General features: G+C 38.4%; 2 protein-coding genes across 3 annotated transcripts in view; one reads left to right on the top strand and one right to left on the bottom strand.

The window, feature by feature from the left end:
* Positions 1 to 964: 964 nt before the first annotated feature.
* Positions 965 to 5645, bottom strand: vps26bl (vacuolar protein sorting 26 homolog B, like). The gene is made up of 6 exons (XM_055208232.2): positions 5167 to 5645; positions 4336 to 4492; positions 4032 to 4196; positions 3658 to 3833; positions 1694 to 1836; positions 965 to 1615 (listed from the first exon to the last, which is right to left on the bottom strand). The coding sequence occupies exons 1-6, from the start codon at positions 5387 to 5389 to the stop codon at positions 1484 to 1486; spliced, it is 996 nt and encodes a 331-aa protein (XP_055064207.1). The 5' UTR covers positions 5390 to 5645; the 3' UTR covers positions 965 to 1483.
* Positions 5646 to 6402: 757 nt separating this feature from the next.
* foxo1b (forkhead box O1 b) overlaps positions 6403 to 26667 on the top strand; it is a 34665-nt gene continuing 14400 nt past the window's right edge. Inside the window, exons 1-2 of one of the 2 annotated variants that reach the window (XM_055208228.2) lie at positions 6403 to 6488; positions 6664 to 7260. In XM_055208228.2, the coding sequence (XP_055064203.2) occupies positions 6486 to 6488; positions 6664 to 7260 (600 nt within the window). In that variant the 5' untranslated portion in view covers positions 6403 to 6485. The remainder of the gene's footprint in view (positions 6489 to 6663; positions 7261 to 26667) is intronic. The other variant, XM_055208229.2, reaches the window with a different exon arrangement.

The raw sequence follows: 26667 nt of genomic DNA on the forward strand, positions 1-26667 counted from the left end.
AATCTACACAGTGTGCCTTTAACTCTTTCGCTGCCATTGACGAGATATCTCGTCAATCAAGAGAAAACGCTTCCCCGCCAACGACGAGTATTTCCGTCTTTCCGCAATACCGCTATTATCCACCAGGTGGCGCCCTTCCGCAACTTTTTAAACCCGGAAGTATTGCCCTATGGCAAGCAGCTGCATGTCCGTGTCTGTTTTAAAGATCGCTCTGAATGGGATCTCTATGAAAAGCTGATTACAAAAGAACTACTGAAGATAGGATGAAACATTTTTTTTTGTTTGAAAGCAGAGGGTCTGTTCTTTCATTTGAAATATTGGATGTTTATATATTCATAGAAGAACATTTTCTGGAAGGCATTAAACTTTTGTGAAAATCATGAAAAACACTGGCGCTGGCTGCCAACTTTTTTTAAAAACGCTGGCGGCGAAAGAGTGGCGGCGCATTCACATGGGGCGTAAGCATTAACGCTTAACGGAAGGCTTGTCTGAAGCGTGGCCAACAGCCAATCACAGTGGCCGCTACACATGCTCCGTTCTTCCATAAACGTAATTGGCTGGCTCTGTCTAGGTAATTTGCATAAGGCGATCTGATTGGCTGATGCACGCGTTGCCGCTTGAAAAGTTGAGAAATGTTCAACTTCTGCCGCGAGCAATGGCACTGACACGGCGCCGATGGATCCACAATTCAGTTCGGCAACGCATGACGTCACCCATTAAAAGTTAATGGGAAGCGTTAACGCTGACGCCCCGTGTGAATGCGCTGTTAAACAACTTTCAGGTGCAATTCAGTTAAGCTACATAGTGTGATTAATTTGGTTTGTTAGTCTCAATACAACTGAATCAAAATGGAAATGTACAAGTAATTTGGGGTGACTTTACAATCACATTGGCTAAGACCCTGAAGTGCCCATAATTTGTCTTCAGGAATGGCAACAGAAGTAAAAAGGCATGAACTGGTATGCATATTCTATATAAAAGTTTACTTTCCATAAAAACGGTTTGAAAAAATATGAATTTGTTAAATGCAATTTCATAAGGAACAAAAACTCTGTATAAATGTATAGTGTATGTAATGCAAGAAAAATAACAAATATAAAAAAAAGCATGGAAAATAGAGAATGGAATGTGTTTGTGTTTTGAGAAGGATTGTTGATATATTGAAACCTAATGAGGATTTCAATTAAATACACAGGGCAAGATCATTCCATGATGGTGGACCTAAGAAAGTAAGCCTAAGAATTTGTAAAAATCAAATCAAGGTTTTTGGAATTAAGCGTTTTTCCTTTTCTTATTCATCCCTTTTAAGAGCTATTGTACTTAAGAGCATGTTGATCATAATCTATAATGTTTAGGAATGTTAAACTCCATTGTTTACACTGCCCAACTATTTTGGGAGTTCACACCTCACACTCTCTGTAACACACACACACACACACACACACACATACAGTACACACACGAGATGATAGGTTGGCGTGGTTTAGTTTTCCTCTTTAGCCTGAGCAAGAGCTTTCTCTGCATTTGCTGAACCCTCAAAGCGCTGAGAGGCAATGGCAGCATGGTGGGACATGCTCTTTCTTACAATATCTCCTTTTCTCCATAGTGTGATCTCCTGGAAAATACATAAAGAATGTCTATTAATAAACAAAACAGGACGTGTTATTGTAACATGTTTATGTTTTATATGTACCTGTTGCTTGAAATAGCGCCTTTCTTCTTCGTCAATGAGTACGAGATTCAGGTAATAACGAACAGAGAATTTCTTATTTACGTCTCTCATGGTGGGCGTCATCTCATACCCAGCCAAGAAAAGACGGATTGGGATTGATTCACCTGAATAAAGCAAAAATTGTTAAACATATGAGGAGCTCAGATGACCTAAATGCTCTCGACACGTATTACAGTGAGAAAAATAAGTATTTGAACACCCTGCTATTTTGCAAGTTCTCCCACTTAAAAATCATGGAGGGGTCTGAAATTGTCATCGTAGGTGCATGTCCACTGTGAGAGACATAATCTAAAAAAAAAAAAATCCAGAAATCACAATGTATGATTTTTTAACTATTTTTTTGTGTGCTACAGCTGCAAATTAGTATTTGAACACCTGAGAAAATCAATGTTTATATTTGGTACAGTAGACTTTGTTTCCAATTACAGTGGTCAAACGTTTCCTGTAGTTTTTTACCAGGTTTGCACACACTGCAGGAGGGATTTTGTCCCACTCCTCCACACAGATCTTCTCTAGATCAGTCAGGTTTCTGGCCTGTTGCTGAGAAACACGGAGTTTGAGCTCTCTCCAAAGATTATTTATTGGGTTTAGGTCTGGGGACTGGCTAGGCCACACCAGAACCTTGATATGCTTCTTACATAGCCACTCCTTGGTTATCCTGGCTTTGTGCTTCGGGTCATTGTCATGTTGAAAGACCCAGCCTCGACCCATCTTCAATGCTCTAACTGAGGGAAGGAGGTTGTTCCCCAAAATCTCGCAATACATGGCCCCGGTCATCCTCTCCTTAATACAGTGCAGTTGCCCTGTCCCATGTGCAGAATAACACCCCCAAGTCATGATGCTACCACCCCCATGCTTCACAGTAGAGATGGTGTTCTTGGGATGGTACTCATCATTCTTCTTCCTCCAAACACGTTAAGTGGAATTATGACCAAAATGTTTTATTTTGGTCTCATCTGACCACATGACTCCTCTGGATCATCCAAATGGTAATTGGCAAACTTAAGACTGGCCTGAACATGTGCTGGTTTAAGCAGGGGAACCTTCCATGCCATGCATGATTTCAAACCATGACATCTTAGTGTATTACCAACAGTAACCTTGGAAACGGTGGTCCCAGCTCTTTTCGGTTCATTGACCAGCTCCTCCTATGGAGTTCTGGGCTGATTTCTCACCTTTCTTAGGATCACGGAGACCCCACGAGGTGAGATCTTGCATGGAGCCCCAGTCCGAGGGAGATTGACAGTCATGTTTAGCTTCTTCCATTTTCTAATGATTGCTCCAACACTGGACCTTTCTTCACCGAACTGCTTGGCAATTTCCCCGTAGCCCTTTCCAGCCTTGTGGAGGTGTACAATTTTGTCTCTAGTGTCTTTGGACAGCTTTTTGGTCTTGGCCATGTTAGTAGTTGGATTCTTACTGGTTGTATGGGGTGGACAGGTGTCTTTATGCAGCTAACGACCTCAAACAGGTGCATCTTATTTAGGATGATATAAATTGAGTGGAGGGGACATTTTAAAGGCAGACTAACAGGTCTTTAAGGGTCAGAATTCTAGCTGATAGACAGGTGTTCAAATACTTATTTGAAGCTGTATCATACAAATAAATAGTTAAAAAATCATACATTGTGATTTCTGGATTTTTTTCCAGATTATGTCTCGCACAGTGGACACGCACCCACGATGACAATCCCAGACCCCTCCACGATTTCGAAGTGGGAGAACTTGCAAAACAGCAGGGCGCTCAAAGACCCACCTTCCTCACTGTATATGTTCCTCAAATACTTTCTAATCAAATCTGCTTAATCTCGGCCTCAGGTCATTTAGAAATACAGGTGTGTTGGACATTAAAAGTCTGATAAAAAATGCTCATGTCAGATGCACTTAGAGGGTTTTGCTTTTGAGTTTTACTTATGATTCACATACCTCGGACAGGTGCACCATCCATAATCTCATATTTTGCGATGGTGTCATTTTCATGGTACACATTTGGACCTGTTCCTGTTGTTTCACGTTTAATAATATCAATTTCCATGTGTTTGATCTTAATTCGCACCAACAAGAAATATATCTTCCCCACAATCACATCTTTCAGGTGATACCTGCCATTTTTGTGGGAGAGAAACATGGGAAAAGGGGTTGGACAAATGAGACAAAATGCAAAGGTGGAATCATTTTAATTACAATATTAACTACGTTCAAAGTTAAAATTATGTGAACCCCTCTAAACTTTAATATAGTGAACAATGCAATGTTTGATTGATGTTTTAATTCGCTCAAATAGTAACCGTATATCTTACTTGGACTTGTTGTACTCAAACTCGATGTGCAGACAGTCCTCGATTCCCACCTCCATCTTTATGGAGGAGTTGAGTTCTGGATACGTGCTGAGCGTGTGCACCACGATGTCCATCTCTTTGCAGATGTCATTTAGTCTCCTGCTGATCGTCGCCCGCAGGAAATAGCTGAGAGAAAAATGAGAGATGAAATAACAACAGCTGAGACGACTGACCCATTTAATAAGTCACATCGTATTTTTAACAGTCCAACTATGTGTATTAAATATTTGAGACCCTCTTACTATCAAATAACATAAATGCATACCGAAGCTTTACATTCTGGCCTGTGTAGGACTCGTATGGTTTCTCCACGTGTGTGAATTCGAAATCAAAGGTCTGAGATTGGGTCATCTCTCCAGGCCGAGCTAAATCCTTTACCAGAGAGACAAACTCATGGTGGTTCCCTCTGTCATAATACAACTCTGAAAAAACATGAGCAAGCCACAAACAGAACAAAAACTATTACATGAGTTTAAGGTTTCATTTCCAGATTTTTTTTAATGTCATCATTATTAGTTTAGATTAAGTTTGTGAAACTTCTCGACAGAAAACTTATGGGAATCTATCCAGTTAAAATGAACTGCTATCCTACCGTGCTCTAGCCAGGAAAGTTCTCTTAACGTAAACAAAACGTTAGTTGAACGTTTTGTGTGTGCTGGATAAGTACTCTGACAAATAAACAAATCACAACCATTTATAATCCTTTTAGGAATATTTTATGGTTATTTAAGGCAGCAAATTTAGCCTTAACCACATTTTAATGAAACATTCAGAGAGGGAAAAGAGAAAAGCAGCAAGAGCCCGTGACGTGTGTCGTGTTCGTAAATAACAGAGAGTGCAGCCAAGGGTGCGGGCGCGTGGCCTTATTGATACCGCCTTTTACAACGGATGTGTCATCTGTCACGAGACTGGCTGTTTGCATTATGACTCTACAACATGTTTATATGTTAAACACTCTCTAAATACCCTAAATGAAACATAACAAACAAAATGTAACACAATTTTGCACATAGCAACACAGACTGTTTCTAGAACTAGTGCTAGATTATAGCACATTTTACAGTTATTTAACTATAACGTTAAGTGTTTCAATTACCGATCTGGCCGATAAATTCAATTTTAATGCCTTGATGTTCCAGACGTTTTCCTGGATTCTTCAGGGTTACGTTGACTTTCCCAGAGACTGTCTCCCCATCGTAGAAGAGAAAATATTTGTCCTTTTTTCCGTCCTCTGTTTTGTGCTCCGCTTTTTTTCTCGTCTCGGCATCATTCAGAACTATGTCAATTTCAGCACTCTGCCCGAAACTGAAGAAGCTCATCCCGAGACCTTGTGCTGGACTGGAAGCCTTTTGTATTTTAACACCTGGTCAAATTCCACATCAAAACAATTCGGTTTTGTTCACAGGCTAGCTTCTTTATCTTCTGCAATGCATGTAGTTTTGTAAATGCTTGTTTGAATTTATGTGCTTTCCCTAATTTTTCATATGATCACTGTTTCATTAATAACTGCGGAGGATTTTCTCAGCAGTGTACAAGCAAGCACAAGCTTCTGAGATGATTTTACTACCGGGATAGCAACGTTACGCGCACTTAAGTTTCAAAATAAAAGTCTCAACGACACGATAAATCACATAAACAGAATATCGTTTGTCAAAAAAAGTATAATATTTGCCTGAATACTATACTATACAAAATATCAGAAAGTATAATTATTATTATTTGTAGTATTATATTATTATTATTGCAGTTGTTGTTGCTTACAATGAATAAAACAATACTCATTTTTCATACTTACATTTGCGTTATACAAATTGTGACAACTATCTTTGAAAAATGCAAACAAAATAATCCACAAATTTTATGATGTAATGTTGGTTATTCAGACCTGGTACCTGTAACTTTCGGTGTCCAAATGTCTCCCTCTAGTGAGCATAACTAACAATAACAGCAAACTTTGCATGGATGCCATTTGAAAACATTGCATATACAACACATTTGTACATTAATATCATTAAGCATCTATGTACACACACTTAGTAAACCAAGTTCAACATCTTTTACACACATATGACAAGTGGATAAGTGCTAAATTGTTTCTAATCTGTGATCTACATGAAAGCGCTACGTTGATTATTTTTTTCATATTAAACAACTAAAATGATGAATGGAAAGCTAAAATGGGTGGTCACATTCTTTCAACGCAGTCATAATCTTCTGCAAATCCTGCTTAACTCAAAAGGATAAACAATAGTAAACTATTGGGTCATGCAGACGCAATCTCTGTTTACCTTTCAAATAAGCGCTTTTGATTGGCTGTCCTTACTGTCACTTTAGTGGTGGGCGTGGTCATCTTACTCTAAGACACGCTCTGTGTGAGCGTGCCATGAACTCATTTCTGTTAAAGCCGTGGTAAGCATGGTACGAACCACACACTGTTGAGTTCAACTGTACAACTAGACGTAACTTTGTTGGGGAAGAAACTTGGGGTTTATGTCAGCTAGATAATTTTTATCTAACCATGTGTTAATAGTAAAAACTAGTGATTTCACCAGCGGATGTTAACATCTTCACGGCACTTATCATCCGTCTACAGGAAAGCTTTGATTTTGGGATGGCAGAATCGCAGCAGCAACAGTTGGTTGACATCGACCCGGATTTCGAGCCTCTTTCCCGCCCGCGTTCGTGCACCTGGCCGCTGCACCGACCCGAATTCAACGAACCGGGGAGCTCCAACACGTCCTCCCCGGCACCGTCCGTTAAGCCGGAGCATGGCATTGTAGACTTTATCAACAGCTTAAGTTTACTAGAGGAAACCGAAGACTACCAAGAAGAAAAGCCCGTCCTTTTATGCAACGACTTCCACTGCCAGGACAACTGCGCTCATCCCCAGCAACAGCATTCGGCACCGTTGCATCCACAGCAGCAGCCGAATCCCCAGCTGACTCACCCGCAACAGGTGCCTCCGCTCCCCGCCCCTGCCAGCAGCTCGAGCCCCGCAGCGGCCCAGAGGAAGAGCAGCTCGTCTCGTAGAAACGCATGGGGGAATATGTCATACGCGGACCTCATCACCAAGGCGATCGAGAGCTCCCCTGAGAAGCGGCTCACCCTGTCTCAGATCTACGAGTGGATGGTGAAGAGCGTCCCTTACTTCAAAGATAAAGGCGACAGCAACAGCTCAGCCGGCTGGAAGGTAATTGCTCTCCAATGCCAACCAAAAGTGTCATTAATTCCAGTGTAGAGTATCAGTGGAGGTTTACGTAATAGTACATACTTTACAAAATTATTCATGAACATTCAATTTGATGTTTACATATCAAGATGTACAGTGGATTTAAAATACAGTATACATTTTGCAGTGTGTGTGATTTCCCCTTAGAAAGGTTTTATTATAGTAAAAATATAGTAACCATTTTGGCGGATTATCATCTGTATTACTGTCGTTTTCTGAGGCAGATAAAAAATACTGTAGTAGTATACTATAATAATCTGTAGTTTAAACTTACCATAGTAAATATGAAAGTATACTACAGTATTTACTATAGTTTATCAATGCACTATAGTTAATAATAAAAAGAATATAGTGTAGTGTACATTAACAACACTAGTTTAATGTACTACGCCATACAATAATTTACCACAGTTTACTGTAGTAAATACAAAAGTATGCTAGTTTTTTCATGTGGGAAATTTGTGGTTTCTATGGTTTTACTCCAAATACAGTAGCTGTTATGATTACTGTAGTAAAACCATAGTTAATTTTATAAATATCAAAATATTGCTAACACAATATTCTATACCAGTAAACTACAGGAACACTTTTTACCTTAATTTAAGCTGAACTGTTTACATTTTAAACCATTTGTGTTTATGTTCTTCATGATCAACTCAAAAAATAAACCATTCTCGTAAAGGAAACATAAATGCATGACTTAAAGATATATATAATATAAGTTTGTTTTTCACATCTTTTATTCTCATTTTTACTACACCCACATGCTAAAAAGACTGCAATATATCACAGTACAATACGTTTTCAAAATCACAGCATAGTTGTGGATTCCCTCTCAGTTAAAATACATGGCATGTGGTTTGTTATGGAATTCAAGGCGCGAAAGAGGAGAGACTCAATATGTCAGCTGTTCAGTTGAATCGCTGTTTAATAGCCTTGACAGAAGAGCTTGTTTTGTGGTTTGCCTTTTCACCATCAGGCGCAAAACTGAAAGTAGAGGTTTAAATGAGGACACTCACATCTGGCCTAGTCTCAAAGAGCAAGAACAGATGAGGAGTAGTTCAACCTAAAATCAATTGACTGAAACACAAATGAAAATGTTTTCATTTGATGAAAAGAGGACAGGGACTGTCAACTCCAAATAAGCACCGTAAGAAAATCATGAAATGGTCCGTATGACTTGTGTGCCAAATTCCATTGATGACAAACCTGCGTGACGTGCTTTGACGTATCACAGTTGAATGTACGCAGGAGAGACCGAATGTACGCTAGATGGCCAGAGGGTAATATTTTCAGATTATTACCGTGATTATTTAAATTAGATTAAAAGTTATCATGTATACTAGGCCACTTTCGTAGTGCTTTGTCATGTTTGGAGCTCTGTTTACTTTTATTGTATAGACAACACACACATTGAACTGTGCTTGGGTTCATTGGTCATCTGATTTACCTAATTTACTGAACGCACACAAACTCAAACACACAAATGCAAATCTATTTAGTCTCATGATCCAAGCACGCGGTTGCAAAGTTTACTACAGGGGTACTACAGTACCTCACTTCTCACAAACAAGGTGAAGCAAACAGAGACTTTGTTCCGGGTTGAAAGGGTTCTTGTCAGCCTGTCATTTATCTTGCATTATTTTCTGATTCACCTCTCCACACAAGCCGCTTTTGTTTCTTTGTCGTGTGCGGTGCGTAAATGGAAACGCAAATCCAGACTGTCACATATATTTCAGGGCCTCCTCCTATTACCAAGCTAAAAATACCAGCAGGATTAACAGTCATTACGGGGAGACACATTTACCTGAAAGGTGTGGCCACCACCACCACCATTCCCGCCATCGGCTCTGCACGCCACAACAAAACATTGTCTGGACTCCTGAATCAGTGACATCATAGTTTCAGCATTCCAGTCAATCGTGGAATGTTTCTGTCGGGTTGTATGGGCTGGACTGTTCTTTATCATTTTGCTGTCTACATACCTGACAGTAAAATGGTATTCAGTTGCCTGTCCCAGTAGTCACACTTTAGCACTTACTAAAGCATTTACTATAGTGCAGTTTAGTTATTGTATGTACAAATATATGATGAGTATTTGTTTGACATGATAAACTGTCAAATGTTCTTGTAGCTCGCTTGGTAGAGCATTGTGTTAACAGAGCAAAGAGTTGTGGGTTCGATCCCTTGAATGCATTATAAAAACGCGAAGAAACCCAAATAGGGCTGTCACGACTAAGAAATTTGGCTGACGATTAATTGTTTGATAAATTGTGCCGATTATGGCGATTAATTGGCTGTTTTAGGACTTTGCCGATTATGACAATTAATTGTCTGTTTTATTGATTTGACATTCAATTCTCATACTTTTTTTGCTCACACAAATATATCTTTCAAAAACTGAAAATTCTTCATAAGAAATAAACACAATAACGTGTCTGAAAATAACGGAAAATAAAAATGCAATCAGAATAAACTGACTATACCAAAACAGGCCTTAAATAGTAGCCAATCCTAAGGTCATATTAGTACACATGTGTTGAATGGCTTTGCAATGTATCACGTTCAGTTAAGAAGCGCAATCTGATACTGTCTCGTTTATGCAGGCGCTGCAGCTCCCCTTGTGTTTTTTTGAGATATGTGCAATCATTGCGGTGATCTGAAATCGTTTCGGTGAGGTCAAACAATCCTGATGAGACCATTATTTAATCATTGTGACAGCCCTAAACCCAAATGCACTAATGTAAATGCACAAGTAATTAGGGCTGTCACGGTTGTAAAATTTGGCTGACGGTTATTTGTCTAATAAATTGTGGTGGTTATGACGATTAATTGTCTGTTTAAGGGCTTTGGCATTTAATTCTCATACATTTTTTTTGTTTGTTCATGAAATAATTTTCACACATTGTTGTGATTATTTAAATAAAATTTTTGTTTTGTGTTTGTAGTGCCTACAAAAAAATCCTTCACTTCCCTAAATTTGAAATTGCTGTTTTGGAAATGTATGTTTTACCTGGCAGTTTATACTGCTTATCAAAGTTTTGCAGCATTTCTTTAAATGCTGTTTTTTCAACTGTATTGAATTGCAGTTAAGGAGCGCCATCTAATACGGTCTCGTTTATACAGGCATTGCAGCTCCCCCTTGTGTTTTTCAAAAAGATGTGCAATCATTGCGGTGATCTATTTCTATTTCTGCTGCTGTTTGCTGGGTAGCCCCGCCCCCCATGAGATCTCATTGGTCCAAATCCTTCTTCACATACCTTTGAAAAACATTCTTTTTTTCTGATTGGTTGATAGTTCGATACATTAGGAATTTTGCTTATAATTTGAATAGTTAATGTGATGTCACCATGATCATGTTTACTCATTATCGCCATTTATAAAAGCCAAAATTCATGCAAATAGTTCAATGCAAGGGATTTTTTTTCGTACACTGTGGGGCTTGAATGTGGGTGCAGCTTAACAAGTCAAAGTGATTGAGAGTTAAAACTTCAGGGTTTAAATGTCTCCAGGGATCAGGGGGCAAAATGTAAAGGTCATGCCACCAAGTTTGTGAAGCATGTCATGGGAGTCCACGGCCATCTAAAGTCAAAGCAAAATAATGCGAGGGGTGTTCAAACTCATTTTATGCGTTTTTGGCAAGCAACGGTTTGTTGTTTTAGAACTCTCTTGTGTCTATAAATACACACACCATTGTTTTACGTGCCATAAATAGTAAAACGCACACATATAGGTAGAAGTTCATAAAGGTCCGTTTTATATACAAACCACATTGGGTACTACAATCACATGTAGGCCTATTGTATGTTTCTGATTTCTATTTATATGTCGGTGTGGTGTAGAAATACTTTGTAACTCCAGTGATTCATGCATAACTCATTCATAAATGCATAACTTATTCATTTTTCACTCTTCTAGATTTTATTGCCATTATTACAATTACAGGATTAATCATATGGCTTTTATAGGTTTATTTTAACATGCTTTTTGTTTTCTACCTCTTTCTCATAGCTTAAAAAAGTTCACCTTTGAGCTCTGCTTTCAGCAGATGAACCCTGTTACCTCAACATACTTTGAAGTTCATTATAGGTTTTTACCGTTCCCAGTACTACACGCACACAAACATGCCAGCTATACATTTGTGCGTCAATATTTTTAGACTGTTTCAAATGCACACACACATTATTTGCACAACCTTATCTTAAAGCACGTACAAATCCTTGCTTAGTTTGTCGGTCAATAAGTTTCGGCTGTGGGTGAATAGGTCACTTGTTCTCCAAAAACACTGTTGAACTTGACTGTTTGTGGATTTAAAGTGTGCATCAATTCTAAAAATTCTGTATTTTTATATTTCATTTCTAGATTTTGTGAGCTTATAGTCTTTTCGGGACAGATTCTCAGAAGCTATGTGATAGATAACTGTCAGCAAATACAGGTGAAATTTGCAGAGGTTGAAGTTTGTGGTTTTTCGTTGATACCTGCTCTACATAATTTGGGTAGCACGTAATTAGCATTGTGCAAAGTGCAGCAAATTTGAAGGGACATTTTGCACACACATGCATGTATACACACGCACATGCACATTCAGAGTGAAAGAAAGGAAGGAAAGAAAGGGAGAAAAAGGTTGAAAATGACATCAAACGCATGCACTGCTGCTCCACTGTACCGCACATGAGAGATTTTGTCGCGGTGGCTCTGAGAGTTGGTGCAGACGCTATTTCTTTGGGCTCTTCCTGTGGCTTTTAATCTATAGCTACATCAGTGTGCATGCATTGGGACTAAAAGTTACACATAAACTCTCTGAACTCATCAGATATCAGAAAAACCCCCAAATCAAAATGTCAAATGATGGCAACAGGATGTCAGCGCCAATGATGTATTGCCGAAAAGTGCAGTTGTACTAGATTTATTGTGATTCACCTAAAAGGCACAATACGTAAAATATTTGCATATAACTTGTTCCCAGACGTACTTACATTATCTCAAATGTTTTCAAAAATGTTTAAATTCAGAAAAGTCACAGCACTCCGCCACTGGTCATAGAGTTGAGTTGGTCCATGTCCAGGGGTAATGGTTATAAAATTATACGTAGGATCTTTAAGATCCTTACTAAAAGTGTATGTGTCCCCAAAAGCCAAAAATTCAGACTTATAAAACCATGCGTACGCACACATGTAAAGCAATGCTCCCTTTATTAGGGTGATCATACGTGCCATTTTCTCGGGATTTCGGATGCGTCTTACGGAAGTTGTATTTGATGAGCACCTGAAATCCTGGCCGGGACGCATCCCGGGAAAATGGCACGTACAGTCACCCTACCTTTATAAATCACAGATCACCTGCTATTGTGCGTACATAAGTTAGCCTCATATCCCGCCCTGAACACGCCCATTTTTAATCATAAATAGTCAATGCAAAGCACCTTATGAATGCTATTAATGAGCCTGGAATGCAATTGTTCTTTGGTATGCGACCCACCAATACATCCACGCCATTAGCCTAATCTTCCAGCAGTGCCATCTTGCGGCATTACCCATTGGGCAGTCCTTCCAGAAAAACGTGGAGTTTTTCAGGCAAAAATCCTTGATCTTGTGGCACGTTTTCTTAATAAATGCGATGGAATATGCGGGATATTTATGCAATTTTATGGGATGAAATTGCGGGAGCTTGCAAAAATTGCAGGAACTTGCAAAAACTGTTTGCAGCTTTTCATTGATGTTCACGTCACATAATCACGTCACTTCATAACGTTCCCATGGCAACAACGGACATGGCTGCGCTTGTGTGAGGTAAATGCAACATTTTTTAACTTTCTGCTAAAATATATGTGATTTTTGAAACGAAAATACGGGGATTATGAAATCATGCAAGCCCCGCATATTTTGCACACGGAAATCTATGCGGTGAAAGTGCAGCGAAAAATATGTCCCCCGCATAAATATTCTGACTTTGGCAGATTATGCGTGAAATCATGCGATCGCATAATCACGTTTTTCTGGAGGGACTGATTGGGGTCACCACAGCATTTATATCTTTACAGCAATAACTGATCATTAACACCTTGGTTTGTGACCTTTAGCAGAATTTACATACGAAAATGACATAGTTTTCCTTTTAAATATGCAAAGTTTGTTTTTGGTGCCACTATGAAATCGCTAAATTAAATGTTGTTTGTGAATAAGTGCTTTTGTTCAGACAAAACATGTCCACCCCAAACTTGTACTATTGGTAAATGTTATTATCTCCGATGGCTCAGCAAAGAGAACAATGTCTTGACTGTGTCATACAGTACTTCGACTTAATGGGTTATGACAGCTTTATTGCGTAGAATGTAAATATTGTCTTCATCATTGCCTTGGCAACGCTTTCATTCCTCTTCAAGTAAAAATGAATGATAGATGCCTAGAGCGTCTTTCGTGATGACGAAAAATCAGTATAAGATAGATTGACAGCTATTCGCCCTTTAAGCTCGCCAAAGAAATTCCTACAAACTTGTTTGCACTTGCTACAAAAAGACATATGCATTTTAGCTGCAAGCAGTCCCATCAGAACTAAAGCCATGCCATAGTTATTTTTTCCAGAAATAAAATAGACAATAAGACACTTGTGTCATTTTTATCCAAGTTACACCACAAGAAGTCAGGCGCAAGGCCTCTGTCTTTGCATTTAATCGCTGCAAAAAAGACCAAACATGTCATTTTTAAACTGGCATAACAGTGGCAGTGCATTGGTTTGACTCCGAGTGAGACAAGGTATAGGGAGGAAAGTCACACGAGCAGGTGCACCTTTTGTTTTTTCAGACAGTTCATTATATTCCATCACACCCATATTGCTTGATCTCTAGTATTTTCTAGGTTTGGTTGATTTTTTTACTTTTACAATCAAATATAGTATAAGTCATAGCAAGGCGTGAAGATTGTTTGCTGCAGCTATGTAAGCCATATGGTTGTAGGCGACTGCATCTCTTTGTTGACTTCTGTTCAACATAAGTCTAAGAATGCAACTCACTGACGCCACTTCTATGGAGGTCGAGGTACCATGGATGGTCTGCAGTGTTGTGAAAGACAGTCTGCACCCTGCAGAGCATATATATTCTCTTCTCATGTCAAACTAAAAATCTGTCTGTCATTCTTCGCATTGACTCGGAGTTCAGAGGCATCTGGGGTCACCTGGCACCCTAAGGGTCAGTCGGGTGTGGAGGGGATTATTGTTTAGGCCTCACTGTACTTCAGTGAATTGTTGCGGCTTTACTGCACAATCACCGGAGGGGACAGCAAGTCCTTTGACTTTGAGAGAGGGAGAGGAGGTGGAGAAAAATGTAAGGGAAAAGCGTCAAACATCCTCCATTCCAGAACCGTGTGCTCATTTCCATCTGCATGTGTTCCTTAAAGTATTTCCTCTACGGCCCGTCAGAAAAATCGAGTGGCTTGTTTACAGGGGAGCATCACGGTGATGTTGGCATCTGTTGGTTCATTTTCTTGCTTGCATGCTTTGTTGATGTTGTTTCTTACAGCATCAACATAATGTTTCAGATGGCATTTTTTCTTGGAGAGAAAAATTAATGAATGTTAAATGAATGTTGTGCAAAAGGTAATTCAGAATTGCGAAATTTTTTTTGCGACAATTATTATTTGGTGGACCAATCACAGCCTTTGTGGTCTGCGTTGAACTGATGGGTTGTTACATTTTTGGAGAGGCGAGCGTCAGGCTACACACAGCCTAAGGCGTAGCTACATCGTAGGTCCCACGAGAAACTATAAATTGCACATGGGTCACTGACCTATAAATGCCTCAGCTTATGCGATACTGCTGCATCCATGTCTCTCTGGGTTGTGAAGGTGCAGTTTCTTGAAAGCAGCTTTCTGATGAATGACTTCCCCTGCTTCATTGTCTCTCACTAATCATTTACAACATTGATTAGACTCCTGAGTCCATGTCCTTCCTGCATCTGTATGTGCAATGCTTGCTCGGAGAACGTCTGTGCACGCTGATGTATGCTTCTAGCTTTAAAGGAATATTCCATTTTCTTAAAAGAAAAATCCAGATAATTTACTCACCACCATGTCATCCAAAATGTTGATGTCTTTCTTTGTTCAGTCGAGAAGAAATTATGTTTTTTGAGGAAAACATTGCAGGATTTTTCTCATTTTAATGGACTTTAATAGACACCAACAATTAATACTTAACTCAACACTTAACAGTTTTTTTCAACGGAGTTTCAAAGGACTATAAACGATCCCAAACGAGGCATAAGGGTCTTATCTAGCAAAACTATTGTCATTTTTGACAAGAAAAATAAAAAATATGCTCTTTTAAACAACAACATTTCGTCTAGGTCCGGTCCAGTGCGACCTAACGTAAATGCGTAGTGACTTAGGGAGGTCATGTGTTACATATATAAAACGCACATTTGCGGACCATTGTAAACAATAAACTGACACAAAGACATTAATTTGTATCAGTTGACATACGACAACGTAGGAACAGTCCTCTTTCTCAACACTTGTAAACAGTTTTGCGTTCGTCTTCTGTGACCTCTTGACTTGATGACGTATTGCGTGGGGTCGCGCTAGCACATCACGTCCGGATTTGGACGAGAAGTTGTGCTTTAAAAGTGTATATTTGTTATTTTTGTTGTCAAGAATGGCGGTCGTTTTGCTGGATGGGACCCTTGTGCCTCGTTTGGGATCGTTTGTGGTCCTTTGAAGCTCCGTTGAAAAAAACTGTTAAGTGTTGAGTTAAGTATTAATTGTTGGTGTCTATTAAAGTCCATCAAAATGAGAAAAATCCTGCAATGTTCTCCTCAAAAAACACAATTTCCCCTCGACTGAACAAAGAAAGACATCAACATCCTGGATGACACCGTGGCGAGCAAACCATCTGGATTCCTCTTCCAAGAAAATGGAATATTCCTTGATGGTTTCATCATGAGTATGAATGAGAATCATAAAAAGTCTAATAATTTTGTTCAGATTCTCATTTGATTAATGATTCTTTGATATAATGAAGTAGCATTTATTTCAACAAAACTATGAATATGCAAATATGTCCATTTAGGAAAGTTGCGCCAATAGTTGAGCCATGTTTGCAATGCCTAAACAATATATTTCTGACCAAACTTGTTTCCTAAACTCAAATGGTGCTAAAACGCCCAATTTTTTGAGGTTGTTTAGCTACTGAGGTTGACAAGCTCCTCACGCGACTCCGTACTGAGCCCTGATCACAAGTTGAAATTTATTTGTATGCATAAAAATATGAAGAGTTTGGTTCCAAAAACGCGATAAACGCCATTTAAAAAAAATAGTTACTTCCAAAATCAGTATTGTATATTAGATCAGTATTAAAAAGTCAATTTTTTTATTTTACGCAAAATCCGATATCCGCCATGTTATTTTTGTCATCTTTTCTCCCTTTTTTTTCCAAACCGCTACAAATGCCAAGTCCTCCTTCTCTGCAGAATGCAATAAATCTGCTTAACCAATCACAGCGCACCATTCCACACATTGTTAACAATAATGGCGGCGATTTGAATACACATGGAATCCTAGTTTTCCTTATCGACATTGTACTTCTAATCGACAAACAAACAAATAATACTTTGATGGCATTGATGAACCTGTGGTGGTTTTCTGTTGCAGGGAGGAACGTAAGCCATCAAAATCGAAAAATGTACGCGAGAGGCAAATATGCCGGCTGTTGCTTGTTCTCACACAACAGCATCAAGCTTCTGTCATGTTAACATATTGACCTCAGGGTGCACCAATGAAAAACTTTCCATTATTTTATTCGAAGTCAACGAAAATCGAGCAGGACCAAAACATTTTACAGCTGATCGCTGTCGAAAAAGTTCATTGATGACGTCCCAAGTATAACAGTGCAATGACAGTGTCCTTAATATGACAAAGTAAGTGTTTTGATTAACGTTTATTTTTTTTAATCGGTGTATACCACTAGTCAACTAAATGAATATAACATGGCAAAGATGAATGCACATTTATATATTGATTCAATAGATTTATAGCATTTTGAAATTAAAAACTCAATCAAAAATCAATTTTTATAATAAATCTTCAAAAATCAAATTATGGATTTAAATTCGTTATGTTTTTATAACCTAAAGATGCTACGTGAAAGTTTGTAACAGAAAATTGTGATTTTCATTTGTCACTTTCTTGGTATAGAAAACACATTTTTAACCAAATTAGTCAAAATGGATTTATTGAGTTTTGTAACCAAACTCTTCATATATAATTATTTCTCAATGCTTTATATATTTGCACACCTACCAGAATCCCATCTGTTTATCCAAAGTGATCTCATTAAAGTCACCATTAAATAAGACACGACCCTTTTCTCTCCCCTCTGCCGGCAGCACAGACATCCTTTTCCTTTCATGTAAAACGTAGGCCCGCTACTGGAGCTTGAGTCCAGTGGAACCTTTGGCTTAAGGTTATTTTTGCACTTTCCTGTAAAAACAGTGCACACGTCTCCCACAATGAGTGATGATGCGTTTCCTGCTGAGTGGCTGGAAAATAGCGACATTCCCTCCTTGAAAAAGAGACTGGGGGCGGGGGTGACGAGAGGGTACCAGGGTTTGACAACAAAACTGGTCATCAGACTGTCTGGTTTATTTCAGGATATATATACACTGAATCTGATGTGCAATGTGAAGCATATTTGCCTCGCTGTACATTTTGACTCGCTATAAGCGAAGTCTGCACCAATTATTGGGCGTTTTCTTCAGATTCACAGCATTGATTATGAAGAGAAACGTATGTAGACAATTGTGAAATTGGATGTAAAATGGTAAAACATTTACATTACATTTATAGTATGCATTAGATGGTGATACAGAGGCAAAGGTTATGGACTGCAACTTTACCAAAACCTGAAAGAAAAAAAGCTTGAAGTATTAGTCAATTTTCTTAAAAGAAAAATCCAGATAATTTACTCACCACCATGTCATCCAAAATGTTGATGTCTTTCTTTGTTCAGTCAAGAAGAAATTATGTTTTTTGAGGAAAACATTGCAGGATTTTTTTCATTTTGATGGACTTTAGTAGAGCCCAACATTTGGTGCTTGGCTCAGCACTTGACAGTTTTTTTCAGCGGAGTTTCAAAGAACTATAAACAATCCCAAACGACGCATAAGGGTCTTATCTGGCGAAGCGATTGTCGTTTTTGACAAGAAAAATGAAGAGTGTGTACTTTTAAACCACAACTTTTTGTCTAGGTCCGGTCCAGCGCGAGCTAACGTAAATGCGTAGTGACGTAATACGTGTTACATATATAAAATGCACATTTGCGGACCATTTTAAACAATAAACTGCCACAAAGACATTCATTAGTATCAGTTGACATACAACAATGTAGGAACGGTCCTCTTTCAAGACGCTTGTAAACACTGGGGCGGAGTTTCGCGTTCGTCCTCTGTGACCTCTTGACGTCATGGCGTATTGAGTGGGGTCAGCTGGCGCATCACGACCGGATCTACATGACGAGAAGTGGTGCTTTAGAGGTGTATATTTGTTATTTTTATTATAAAAAATGACAATCGTTTTGCTAGATAAGACCCTTATGCCTCGTTTTGGATCGTTTATAGTCCTTTGAAACTCCGTTGAAAAAAACTGTTAAGTGTTGAGTTAAGTATTAAATGTTGGGCTCTATTAAAGTCCATTAAAATTAGAAAAATCCTGCAATGTTTTCCTCGACTGAACAAAGAAAGACATCAACATTTTGGATGACATGGTGGTGAGTAAATTATCTGGATTTTTCTTTTAAGAAAATGGACTTATCCTTTAAACTGCAGGGTTTGACAGGGATATGAGTATGGAGAACGTTGACAAATACCTTTTACAATTAACTAAGTTGAATAACATGGGAGGAAAACAGAAGGAGTGTTATTCTTTACACCATCTCACAATAACACACACGCCCCTGCTGGTCCCTGGGGAGCAGTTGGAGGGTAACATGAGCACGTGCAACACACACTCCAACATAAACACACAAGAACGCACATACCCATGCAGACACGTTTGCGGTATGTTACGGATATGGTACGTGCATACACAACGGCAGGTGCTTCAGGTGCTCCACCAGAAGGGGTCCCTATGTTGTCTCTCTCCCAGGGGAGACTACTTCTCTCTGGGTACCAGTGGGCAGAAAGGCCCCCAATACTTGGTATTTTACTGGAAGTCTTTGTTTTTCTCATTGGCCTGTGACTTAAACCGTTACCACACGTGCAGTGACAGTGACGTAGGGACCGATGTATAGGAACCCATACCAACATACACCAGCATAGCTTAAGATACTGTATATGACCCTGATTTATCTACTTTCTTCCTCAAATGTTGAAGGAATCCCGGTTGATCATATCACAACATGCATTTAAAGAGACATATGGGTCAAAACACAGTACTGGCTTAGGCCTGTTGGTAACATGCTCAGTTGTCATTTTTTTGTGATTTGCTGTTTTCTGGGGCTGGGTATTGGCAAGGGCCTCCTGATACGATACGTATCACGATACATGGGTCATGATACGATACGTATCACGATACAGTACAATGCGTTCCAATACTTTTTCCTTTTTTATCAAAAATGTAAAAAAAATAAAGCTGAACACCTGCAGCTCTTTGAAAGCTATCAAGATAGTTAGCTGTATCGATATTTTTGCACAGCCCTAGACTTTAGTGTGGATTTCAGACAGGGTCACATATACAGTAGGTATCCTTAAAGAGCACCAATGGTCCGATTCACAGTTTTACATTTCCTTTGGTGTGTAAATGTGTATTAGTACATGTTAACGATATGCAAAAGGTACAAACCCCAAAGTAAACAATGACGCGAGTTATCGTCTCCAACGTAAATCTCTTTTCTTGGACTACAACAAACACATGGATTGTATGCAACAGTTTACTTCCTGGGATTGGTCATGTAGACAAGATCGACATTATCATAATTTCTCCCGCTTCGGACTCACAGCCTGTAAGTTAACTCCTGTTAGCTTTGCCTTGTGACCGAATCTTTCAAACATGTTAGGGAGCGTCACATTTCCGGGTGACTTCAGATGTATTCAGGCCAATCAATGTACAGATTAGCTGGCCAATCAGGGACACAGAGCTTTTCAAATCCATGCGTTTTAGGAAGAGAGTGAAATCTGGAGCTACAAAAATGTACGGTATGTGAAAAATAATGTGTTTTTAACCAACCACGTGAACACATTGTATTATACCAAATACACAAAATAGCGTTGTTTTTTAGCAATGAAATGGGTGCTCTTTAAATATTTTTATTATATTAAGGTGAGTCCACATTGGATATGTTATTTATTTCAGTTTAGCAAGGTTACTTTTTGCTTAATTTATTCTTTGTTATGATTTTTTTCATGTGCGTACTTAGACTTGTAACACTATTGTGCATGCTTATTTCAAAGTCGCTTTTATTCAAAGTCTTAAACAAGGAAATTTTATGGTTTTATTTCCCAAAGCCGCTTTTTTATTGCTGTAATTGGTTAAAGGAAGCATTTGGACATTGTTGATGTAGGAAATCAATGATAAAGAAATGAATGTGGGAAAAAAACTGAGATGAAAAGAATGTAGATAAGGCTGCTCACATGACCTTGGGCTGCCTTTGTATGTCCATTCCTCTTCCTCTACAAAGATGCGATGTCACTTCCTGCGAGTATCCTTGGTTTAGAGATTTTTCATTGAACCATCCCAGATGGAAAACAGTGCACTTAAATACACTTTATTTGAGTACACTTTGTAAATGTACTTTTTCATGCACTCATTTTGTACTAATCTTTAAGATGAACTTAAGAACATCTAAGTATACTTAACTGTGCTATTTTTATTTCAGTTAGTGGTATTTAGTATTTTTTTAAAGTGCACTAAAGTACTACTGAAGTAGAACTATACTTTTTAATTAATATATTTGTAATGTACTGTATAGCTTTATTTGGCACAAACATAGCAATAAAAATGTACTTGCTGGTATTGAAGTATTTAGTACGTTCAAGTATACCTTTATTTTGACCAGTACACACACAAAGACTGGGAGCAATAATCTAGTTTACATTTAAATTAATGCAATTGGCAGACATTTTATTTTAAAGCAACTTACAGTACATTCAAGCTATCAATCGAAACCAAAACTTTTGCATGTTTAATACAAAGCTACAGGAACACAAATTTACAGTTTTCTTTGTATTGCAATAAGTAACCTTTAAAATTCACTAAAGACCAAAGAAACAATCTGTAACAAAAACATTTAAAAGAGTATCGTCAGGTAACTGAGGGTGATAGAAACCACCCAGTTAATCTGTTAACTGACTACATACAGTTATTAGTCATCATCGTGTTAGAGAGGATGTGTCCTTGGTTTGGTATAGTAAAGGGGGTCTCTATGTGTGTGTGACTGTGGTATGTGAGGCATGTTAGCTCATTTTATTATGGTAATCACTACTCCATGGGTCCCAATGTGTGCTTAAAGGGACAGTTCACCCCAAAATAAACATTTTCTCATAATTTACTTTCATAATCATTGTTTCAAACTCTCATTCTTTTATATAAACCAGTGGGAGAAGCTCTTTTCCTAAAGCAGTCAGTTGTGTAACGCAATCCACTGAGAGGCGAGAACTCAAAAACGTGACATGGCATGACATAAACCCCTAGTAGAAACGTTACATTTACAAACAAAGCTTAAAATGAGAATGAAAATATGGCGGATATCTGAAATCTATTTATACTGCATACTGGTGCTGTGTACGACTTCATGCATCACTGCGCAGACCAATCGGTGCTGTGCATGCTGGTTAAAATTTTGTCTGACTTGACCTGGCGCTGAAGGCATGTGACTGTGACGTCATTTGGTGAGTCACAGAGATCCTGTTGGGTCTCCCGGTGGAGCAGAGGGGGAATAACGCAGCAGGTTGCTCTGGTTTTACAGCCTCGAATCACCTTAAATCACACACACATGCATGCATGTACATGTAATTCATTACAAATATGTCATTTTTTGACAGCTTCTAATGTATTTTTTTATTACATGCACGTGTGTGTGTTTGATCTAAGGGCAGGACAGTAACTATACAGTTTAAAAAACAGCTGAATCACCCTTATTGTGTGTGTGTTTCTGTGTGTGTGTGTGTGTGCGCGTGGTCGCGCATTAGTTGTATGCTGTACATGTTTTCGTTGTCTCTGCCTTTCCTGCCCCACCCTGAAGCTACCACATGAAATGATCTGAGTTCAACCCAGGTGTTTGCCTGTGTCTAAGGTGGCGGGTAAAGGTGGCACTGGATTGTTTGGGCGGGGGAACGTTTAAAAGCTGTGATAAACCTCAGGTGTCAAAATCTCGCTCGCTGTAAAATCTTATTAGAATCTCAGTTGGTTTGTCAAAGAGATTAAATTGAGATTAAAATGATTTTCTTCCTTATAAAAAACTGAAAGAATTCAAAGTATTACATTTATTACTGCTGTTTGAAATCACATTTAATCATCGATTGTTTCCAGACTACATAATGTTGTCATCAGGGTCTCTTTTCATATGTCTGATAACATATAAAGTAGTTCCCGGTAATGTCCTGCATGGCGCTGACTCGCAGCGCTGTCAATTTTCATTATGTATTAGTGTATTTTACCTCCTATTGGTCATCCCAGTGTCTGTAGGGTGGCCCTGTGTGGGTCTGGTCTGTGCCTGTCAGGAGCCCTGTGGTCTGCCAGAGCAAAAAGGGCAGACAGGTCTCCTATCAGCTTCACACAGCTCTTCCTGAACGGATGGGCCAAGGAGTGCTCTCTCCCTCTCTCCGTTTCTCTGTAAATGGTAGGGCTGTCACAAGATTAATTGCGATTATTCGCATACAAAATTAAAGTTTGTGATTGCATAATATATGTGTACAGTGTGTGTAAATATTTTGTATATATAAATACGCACACATTCATGTATGTATTTTAAAAACATTTACATGTGTGCATGCATGAATTTAATTTTATATTTATATTCATATTTAATTTTTTTTATTTTATTTGAGTTATTTTTACATAATAATTACACACAGCACACACACACACACACACACACACACACACACACACACACACGTATATTATGCAAAAACGTTTATATTGTATGCAGTTAATCACGTGTATTCATAGATTATTACATATTTACATGTTATGCACGGATACAACATTTCTGATATGATATTCAGTTACTTAAAACCAATGATGGGCTACAGATACCTATAAATAGGGCTGTCACGGTTATGAAATTGGCTGCCGGTTAATTGTCTAATAAATTGTGTCGATTATGAGGATTAATTGCCTGTTTTATTGCTTTGTAATTTAATCCTCATACATTTTTTGTTTGTTTATGAAATAATTTTAACACATTGTTGTGATTTATTTCAATTAAATCTTTTGCCAGGTTTACCTGGCAGTAAATATTAATACACAGAACATATTTTAAAGTAATCTGATACTGTCTCATTTATACAGGCGCTGCAGCTCCCCCTTGTGTTTTTAGAAAGATGTGCAATCATTGCGGTGATTTAACAATAATCGCAATGAGGTCAAGCAAGTGCGATTGAGGCAATTATTTAATCATTGTGACAGCCCTACCGATAAATACAGATAGTTTTGCTTTTTACAAGGCTAGTCGTAGACTAAAATGCTTATTTGAGACATCTCAAGTTAAAGCAGGTTGCACTAACATATTTTCAAATATCTGCAGTGCTATTGTTTTGTTTCAAGATTCACATCAGTAATGTTTTTTGTAAGGTATGTTTGTAAAAACTACGTAAATGTCGTAATTAGGGCTGTCACTTTTCTTTCGAAAATCGATTGCACAATCGATCGGACCAACCAAAAAACGTTTCGAAAACGAAAATAGGCAATCGATTTTAACCAAATATGTACACTATTAATTTTAAAAGAATTAAACAGTTAAAAATATAGATGTAACAAAACTCACAAACAAGCAGAAAAAGAAAATAAAGAATTCCGAAAGTGCAGTAGGTGTGCGAAAGCTAGACAGAAAATACCCAGCAATTTTACGCACCTATACTGCCCTCCAAAGGCTAAGTGCAGTATCTACGCAAACACTGAAACTGAGAAAAATGGCTTTGAAGTTTTTTACACCTGCCAGTCAAACATGTTACTGCAATTTTGGCACACACGTTTCTCTGAAATGGGACAAAATTGAACCAGGAGACTTTGTCACAAGACACAACAGATCTCACAAAGCCCATTTTAACCCTTAACTCAATTTTGATCAAATGCGTAGTTACTGCACTTTGGCTTTGTAGGGCAGTATAGTTTCACGCTTTCAATCGCTGCATCTAGTGTTTTGCAAAGAAAATGGAGGACAACGTCAATAAACCTGTGCAACACAAGACAGCGTCGAAATTGTGACCTTACAGGAGATGATGAGTTATGACAAGGAGCCACCCTTGCGAGCTGACAGCGACCCGCTTTTGAGATGGAAGATTGGCAGTACGAAATACGCAGCTGGCAACGAAGTACCCGAGTTTCCCTGGGACATCAGTGCGGTCGGAGTGCGTCTTCTCAACAGATGGACATAGTGAATGAAAAGCGCTCTGCTCTTGACCCCCCAAAATGTTGATCGACTTGTTTTCCTGACCAATAATTTGTAATGGCCCTAGTCTTTTTGCGCATTTCATTATGCCTGCTTAGTGCCGCCTAAGTGTCGGTTACGTTTAATAAAAAAATACACAGCATGTTCTCAACTTCAAGTAAGTCTATTTAAAGTTTCATTTTTAAACAGTTGTTTGAAATGGATCGAATCATTATTTAAAATAATTTTTGAATTTCCTAAATCATAAAAGCAGCCGGTTGAACCTGCAGTAATGTTTTTCATTTATGGCAGCAGTCCACTCTGCATATTTTTTTAGAGAATGTTGCACTACTGTTGCTGTTTTTTATTCTGCATGAAACTTAATGACAATGAATAAGAAATATTGCTGACTTGTGCGTTTCAGGCGCTCTCTTTACATTTGTCTGTTATTTGTCGTTAAATGGAAACGTCTTTTTTAGACATGGAAAATCAATTTTACAATCGATTCAATGAACACTTATATATTAAAAATCGAAAAAGATTTTTTCACAAAAGTGACAGCCCTAGTCGTAAGGCGTAGTCCTAGATTAATCTAAACCTTGTCCTGGAAACCACCCCATAATGTTATAAAAAATCTTGATTCTGCTGTTATTTTCACAAAATTGCACAGCATTTTAAAACTTTTTTCCACCCCTTTTGATTGCCAGTATATTCTGCCCTGATCATCGAGTTTTTTTTTTTAAACAATCAGCCGATGTTCAAAAGGGGAAAATTATTTTTACCTGCAGATACTGATTATAGGCCGATATATTGGTGCATCTCTTATATTTATGCTTATTATTTATAAATTTTGTTACACAAATTGAAATAAAAAGAAAGCAGGTCATGCATAACTGGATATTTGCAGTTTATACATAAAAAAGAAAAAATGAAAATGCAGGTTTTGAAACACGTGAGGATGAGTAAACGATGACAGAATTTCTTCAACTATTGTTGTCTACAGGACTGTGGGTTAATCTTTACAATATCAGGTGGATTACAGTAGTGCTTAACACACAAAGGGACTGTATGTGCGTGTGGCTCGAACACTGTAGTTTGTCAAAGCATTTGTCATCTCGGCTTTTCCTGTCCCTCCTCTCTGCACCGCATGAAATGAAGGTAAAGTGCAGCATGTGTGTGTTGCTACCGTATATGATTGAGTGTGTGTGTGTGTGTGCGTGCGTGCGTGTGTGTGTGATAGAGCTACAGGTCTCTTCTGAAAAGCAGTCTAATGCCTTCAGTCTATAAGGATTGTTGTTTTCCATACATTGTAATGTACCACTGTACGTCTCCACAAATGATGATCATTCATGTCTGCAGCACAAATGATGTTTTAGGGTTAAAATGTAAACATATACTGTAAGCGAACAAGATCACTTTCCACTCCAAGACCAATGTTGCATGCATCTGCATTATTCAAAACCACTTTGAGTATGCATGCAAAAGTAAATGAAACTTTGCACAGTAAAGAACCGACTGTCTTTAAAATTTTCATTCATAGAAATTTCATTGAGGTTTCTCCCATTGATACACATATATTTATTCTCCACTTTTCACTTCATTGCTAAATATTTACAGTGAAAGGAGAGAAAGGCGGATGTGCACATGAGGAAGTGGTTGAGCCCATTGAAGAGACATTGAAGTCACAGGTTTATCTTTGAGGACCTCTCACCGTCCTCTGTTGAATTTGTGCATTCCAACAGTGTTTATCTCCTCATTCTTCTCTGGATCACAGGTTTGGAAAAAATCACCGGTTTG

The sequence above is a fragment of the Misgurnus anguillicaudatus genome, chromosome 12, assembly GCF_027580225.2.
Source record: "Misgurnus anguillicaudatus chromosome 12, ASM2758022v2, whole genome shotgun sequence".
Taxonomy (NCBI): Eukaryota; Metazoa; Chordata; class Actinopteri; order Cypriniformes; family Cobitidae; genus Misgurnus; species Misgurnus anguillicaudatus.

Excerpts from the sequence above, each read along its gene's own strand:
- vps26bl (XM_055208232.2), bottom strand. The coding sequence starts at position 5,389 with ATGAGCTTCTTCAGTTTCGGGCAGAGTGCTGAAATTGACATAGTTCTG. Across the intron at positions 4,197-4,335 it reads GGCCAGAATGTAAAGCTTCG|CTATTTCCTGCGGGCGACGA; the intron begins GTATGCATTTAT and ends TTTTTCTCTCAG. Across the intron at positions 1,616-1,693 it reads GGCGCTATTTCAAGCAACAG|GAGATCACACTATGGAGAAA; the intron begins GTACATATAAAA and ends TGTATTTTCCAG.